The sequence below is a fragment of the Trichechus manatus genome, unplaced genomic scaffold (assembly GCF_000243295.1).
Source record: "Trichechus manatus latirostris isolate Lorelei unplaced genomic scaffold, TriManLat1.0 scaffold00052, whole genome shotgun sequence".
Lineage (NCBI taxonomy): Eukaryota > Metazoa > Chordata > Mammalia > Sirenia > Trichechidae > Trichechus > Trichechus manatus.
Window position 1 is genome coordinate 4,768,511 of NW_004443988.1, and position 6,364 is coordinate 4,774,874.

The 6,364-nt window shown below is 46.9% G+C and overlaps 1 protein-coding gene across 1 annotated transcript in view; it reads left to right on the forward strand.

Annotated features, from left to right (window-relative positions):
- The window catches only part of EFR3B (EFR3 homolog B), a 116,429-nt gene extending 110,648 nt beyond the window's left edge, over positions 1-5,781 (forward strand). Inside the window, exons 20-23 of the mRNA XM_004377570.2 lie at positions 1,782-1,830; positions 2,748-2,854; positions 4,431-4,480; positions 4,930-5,781. Of these exons, the coding sequence (XP_004377627.1) occupies positions 1,782-1,830; positions 2,748-2,854; positions 4,431-4,480; positions 4,930-5,035 (312 nt within the window). The 3' untranslated portion in view covers positions 5,036-5,781. The remainder of the gene's footprint in view (positions 1-1,781; positions 1,831-2,747; positions 2,855-4,430; positions 4,481-4,929) is intronic.
- The last annotated feature ends 583 nt before the right edge of the window (positions 5,782-6,364 follow it).

Here is a 6,364-nt window from a genome sequence, read left to right on the forward strand (position 1 = left end):
CCATTCCCTCCACCTAACCAAGGCTGTGGTGTTCTTTCTTTTTCTGGACCATCGCCACCACACAACTCCTGAGTACCTAGCGTGTGAATATCTGACATTGGCAGGTACTCTGACAGTAGACAGGTGGATGGATGTTGTCTTAGTCACCTAGTGCTCTACAACAGAAATACCACAAGTGGTGGCTTTAACAAAGAGAAGTTTATTTCCTCACAGTAAAGTAGGCTAAAAGTCCAAATTCAGGGCATTAGCTCCAGGGAAAGCCTTTCTCTCTTCATTGGTCTTCTTCTCATCAGTGTTCCCCTGGACTAGGAGCTTCTCCGCGCAGGGACCCCAGGTCCAAAGGACACGCTCTGCTCCTGGCACTGCTTTCTTGATGGTGTGAGGTCCCCCTGTCTCTCTGCTCACTTCTCTCTTTTATCTCAAGAGATTGCCTCAGGACACAATCCAATCTTGTAGATTGAGTCCTGCCTTACTAACGCAACTGTCATCCATCCTCCCTCATTAACATCATAGGGGCAGGATTTACAATATATAAGAAAATCACACAATACCAGGAATCATGGCCCAGCCAAATTGACACACACATTTTTGGGGGGACATGATTCAATCCATGACAGATGTGCAGGGTGAACCCTTAGAGTGAATTTTATTTATCTCAGCACAGCTCTGTCTTGCATGTAATTCCCCTGCTAACAAAGTTTGCCATTTCTACTGAGTGACTAGCCTAGAGTCCCACACATAACCCGTGCACACTTAATTATGTGTTGAATGATTTTATCCCATACCTACAACTTTGTCCTTTCCCTCTCAAAACATTTACTGAATACCAAACAGGTACACAAGTCAAACCCAATGAATCTTCACAAAGTGAACATACCCAAGCAGTCACACCCAGGTCTGGGAATAGAACACTGTCATCACCCAGGAGGAGCCCCATCTGTAAAAGAAGCCACTATCCTGACATATATCACTTCTTGAACTTTATATAAGTGAATCATTCTCTTCTGTATCTGCATCTTTCACTGAATATTATGTTTCAGTGATTGAGAACATGGAGCAAATCCTGGTCTTGCCTCCAGGAGCTCACAGGCTCATGGAGAATTGCTGGAATGTAGTCCAAACTCTTTTCAGCGTCTGACTGAAGTCCAGTCATCCATGGAATTGCTTTGTTTGAGTTATATCATTTCCACCTCCGTTTATAGACTTTGCAGAGGACTGAGGTCCTATAACCCAGGTCCTCAGACCAACCTCAGCAGTGGAGAGCACGTCGATTTTAATCTTCCATTTCTGACCTTTATTAAAAACTTAAATCACATCAGTAGGTAATTTAATATCATAAGTCTTCAAAAATATTCAGTTCTTAAAATTTATGTGAATATTTGCCAACTGCCTCCACTTCCAACATTTTCTGTTACATTCTCTGAAGGTTTATTTTAATTACACAGTGTTTTCCTCCCACGGGGCCTGATGGGACAAGCTTGAGGGAGGAGGAGTGGCAGTGGGTTTATGTAGATGAGACTTGAGACTCATTTCTGAGTCTGCATCTGATGAGGAATTGGCTCCTCCACCCCCATCTCATTTGTTCTCCTTAAATTGATGGTTCTATGCCTGCGTAGGGAGCTTCCAGAAACCCTGCTAAGAATGTGGTTGTCCTGAGGGAGTTTCTGACAGTGTCCCCATTGAGGACATTCTCTTGAGAAATAAAGGGGCTGCCAGATGAAGCCAAGGCTGCTCATTCCCTTCCTCCACCTTTCTGAGCATTTCTGTCCCCTCTCCCTCAGCGAGTACCTGCCGAGGAGATCACCTATGAGACTCTCAAGAAGGCTATTGGTAAGTTGGAGCCTGGAGGGACTTCTGCTGGGGGGTAGGGGGAGCTGCCTCTTAGGAAGTGCTCATGGGTATATGTATCCTGATCTGCTGACCTCCTGAGTGTGATGCAGCACGGATGTGAGGGATAAGTTGGTAGCTTCATCTAAACTCATCACAACTACCAAAGCAACCATGAGAAGTCTACATTCTCCAAATGGTGTCAATAAGTTGCCCTGTGTATCCTCTATCAGACAATCGTTTCTCTACCATGACAGCTGCCTTTAAAAATAATCAATGAAGAGTTACAGCTAGTCAGATAGGTCAAAAGCAATTTTCTATAAATATTTCGACTATTTTATGGTCAGAATTATTGGACAATGGTGTATTCCAAGTAAGAGACTATTTCTGATAACTGATAAATTATGCCTTTATATGCCAAAATTTTTTTATTTTAGTTGTCATTGATAATACTATTTCTCTGCCTTCTTAAACAGAGTGTGATGAACATATTTGACTTTTTTTTTTGCTAACTCGTTTAGCATACCAAGTGAAACGTGTAGAACCCTAAAACTAAATGTCCCCACACTGTGCTGCCATAGGAGTTCATGTGTTACCTTTGATAGTCTATCCAGCTTTGCCATTGTTGATGGAATTGGATGTCAAATTATCCCTGGATACTCCCAGGACCAGCTGTTCCATGAACTTCCGTTTAAGAGTCTTTGTGGCAATGCAGTTACTTGAGGCTTTAAAAGCCCAGCTTAGGGGTCCACATAACTAGTTCTCTAACTCTTACATGAGCAAGAGGATCAAGCCCTTGAAGAGTGTCAAGAAAAGGCCCTTCCTGGGCTGAAGGAGGGCCCCACAGCCTTCCATGCCACCATCTCCTACTGGTCAGCAGAAGGCAGGACCTAAGGGCTAACCCACTCTATGTGCTGCAGTGGACAGCGTGGCCGTTGAGGAGCAGGAGCGAGAACGGCGGCGACAGGTGGTGGAGAAGTTCCAGAAGGCCCCCTTTGAGGAGATTGCAGCACACTGTGGGGCCCGGGTAAGTGAGGCACAGCAGGGACAAGACCTCAGGGACCAGATTTGGGTCCAAGGCAGGACTGAGTTTCTAGATCTTGGTAACTTTTGTCCTTGAGAATTAAAGCTTAGGTTTCAAACATAGAGCTCTGTTGTTGCCGCACCAGGGTCTGCCCCAAAGCCTTGGCACAGCATTGCTCCCCCACAATCCAAAAGACTCAGACATATAATAATCTGTTATCTTCACAGAAGCACACCGCCACATCTTTCTCCCGCAAAGCAGCTAGTGGGTTTGAACTGCCAACCTTTTGCTTAGCAGCTGAGCGCTTTAACCACTGTGCCACCAGGGCTCCTTACTTAAATAGCACTTACTGTGAGCCACAGCATCTTATATTAACTAGTTTCATTGTCATGAGGACTCTATGAGGCAGGTGCCCTTAATGATCCCCACTTGATGAGTGAAGGGGAAGGGCCCAGGACAAAGGAAAGACAGACAATGTTTGCCACAGGGCCAGTCTTCAACCAGGGGGATCCTTGGAAAAGAGATTTGAAAGAGAGGCAGCCAGACAAGTAGAAATGAAGACTCATGTCTGGATTTAAGGGAGGAGCAGAAACATTTCTTGGATTCGTTAGGCACAATGTCAATCTTAATAACAATGAAATGTAACTGTAAACCTTCAAAATCTGCAAATAACTCATTTTTTTATTATACCTTTTCTTTCAATAAAAATTTAAATCATGTACAATTTTTATTGAAAGAAATAATTGAATAAAATAATTCAAATTACATAATTTGGATTTTTATATTTGATATAAATATAAGTAACTAACCCAGTTGCCATTAAGCTGATGCTGACTGATGGCAACTCCATGTGTGTCAGAGTACAACTGTGCTCTATAGGGTTTTCAGTGGCTGATTTTTGGAAATAGATTGCCAGGCCTTTCTTCCAAGGCACCTCTGGGTAGACTCAAACCTCCAAGCTTTTGGTTAGCAGCCAAGCACATTCACCATTTGTACCAACCATACAGGGACTCCTATATTTATATACGTGCACACACACGCACACACACATATTAAACAGATTTTCCTGGGCTTATATTATCCTGTCAACCCATCTTGGTAGATGCTACTCATTTCATGAGCTGGGATTTGAGGCCCAGTCACTGAACACATGCACAATCTCACTGTCTGTGTTCATAGACTTAGTTGGATCCAGAAGATCATCTTCTGTAACCTACAAATTTTTGCAAAGCTGCTCCCTGTGAGTTAAGCAGACACCTGGAACTAGGTCCGAGTCCCCTGACTTCTAGCCCAGCAGACCCTGTTGCCCCACTTCAAGGAGCTGCCTGCCAAAGGCCTACCTGCTCTCCCTGCCCTCTGTCCTGTTCCTAGCAGGCCTTTGCTGGGTGGCTCTGCCTGATCTGAATCTACAGTCAGGGTCCAACCTATAAGTGCAGGGAACTACCTCGTACCGGGGTCCTCTCCTAAGTCTGCACCTGCCCTGCACCTACAGTGCACACTCCAGAGAGGTGGACTTGTGGGCCAGCCAACAGAGGTTCTGGGGAGCCCATCCAGCTCACTTCCCTCTTTTTATGTCTAGGCATCACTGCTGCAGAGCAAGCTCAATCAGATCTTTGAAATTACCATCCGGTAAGTGACATCCCTGGCAGGGGACCCCCAACCTCTGTGGTCCAGGGTTGGGGCTTCTCCTCCCAAGTCTTCCTCTCATACCTGCCTTTAGCCCCCTACCCCCTAACCCCAGGGCTGGAGTCAGCCACTGACCCTCCCCAGACAAGTAAATAGAGATTAGAGGGAGAGAGAGACAGGCTCAGAGAAGAAGAGCAGGAGTCCTAGTGTCCCAGACTGCTGCTTTCCTTTCTAAAGCAACGATATCAGTGTAGGGCCTGCAGTGAAGCTTGACTTCAATCTATAGATCCTAGAACTATAGATTCTAGAACTACTCGAACCCTTGGGAGCCCGTGGAGCAGTCCCTATGGAAAGAGAGGCCCCAATCAGCTGCTCTGTTTCATTGCACAGGGGTGGGACTCCACAATTCCTTCCTCATGCCTTTCTCCTCCATACGTTCCTGCCCCCAACAGGCCCCCGCCGAGCCCATCGGGGACCATCACCGCAGCCTACGGTCAGCCTCAGAACCACTCCATCCCTGTCTACGAGATGAAGTTTCCTGATCTGTGCGTCTACTAAATTCCAAGAGACTGTGCTCCTGGGAAGGATGGGGCCTGAGGAAGGGGCATGCCCTCACCCCCGCCCCTGTGATGTGGAAATCTAACTGGATCTTAGAGAAAAATGGTGCCTTGGATGGCAGCACCTTCCTAGCTAAGCCAAGGTCCATATTTCAGGCCTTCTCGTGTTCCCTCTTGGCCCTCCTGCCTCCTCCTCATCTTCCCCAAGGGAGATTCAGCTGCCTGCCCCTCAATAAGAATCTCATCTGTACCCTTTGTCTCCTCTTTGGTATCAGCCAGAGGCAGAGAATCCTGGGAGGTGCCTCCACAGAGAGGCTGAGGGACCTAAGAAGCCCCCACTTAGTATAGTAAGTGAAGGGCTTTCACTGGGAGTGGGACTACAGGGACACATCTGCCATCTCCAGAGAAGGGACTGGGAGGAGAAGGGCTCAGGAACTAGGTGGGGACATAGTGAAAGGAAGCCATGGAGTACAATCTGGAAGAACAGAGGAAAGCTTCTCTTGTAATGAGGTGACAACGTCAAAAGCTGGAAGATGGGGTTGTTACTCCCATTCCGAGCATTCCCCTCCCTCAGTCCCCATTTGAGGGCCTAAAGTCCCCTAGTCATCAGTGTTTCTTCCATTCTCTTGCTCACCCTGCTAGTTGTCTGTTTATATTCCTTCCTATTATTAAACAACATTGAGCCCTCATAGCAGGAGCAAGGGGTAGAGACACCATGGGGGTAGAAAGGGTGAAATGAAGGGTGAGTGGGTATGGGGATAGAGGGCTGCTTCTCCCAGGCTGGGCAGCTGAGCCAGGGAGCATCCCTGTGGGCCTTGCTCCTGTAGAAGAGTAGCAAGCAGAAGTGGGACAGTTTTGTCCTCTGTAGCATCTTCTCACTTCCTTTGTTCAAAGGGAGCTTGTTAGGGCCCTCTCATGGTTCTTTCCCTTCTGGATGTTTCTCTGAGTTGGGTTCTCTCTCTTTGATATGTTTCTTCCTGATGATCCCAAGGTATTTCTAGAGCCTCTGGGTTGAGGGAGGACAGAACAAGATAATCTGGTTCTCAATGACTCAAGAAAGAGGAGGTACTGCAGGGCACCCCCTGCTGGAAGAGGCCCCCAGCCTTGCCTGGGTGGGGGCCAGGCAGAGGTAGTAGAGGGTTGGTTGGGATGAGTGACACTTTGAGTCTCAAGGATGTCAGAAGTCAACCTTTTGGATATGCCATTTGAGGAAAGAAGGAGCTAGCAACTAATGTTGGAATGATTTCTTCACTATTTGGATGAAGTCTGGGACATCTGTGCCAATCGACAGAGCTTGTGGCCTGGAAAGAGCAGTGGGAACCGCTTTGGG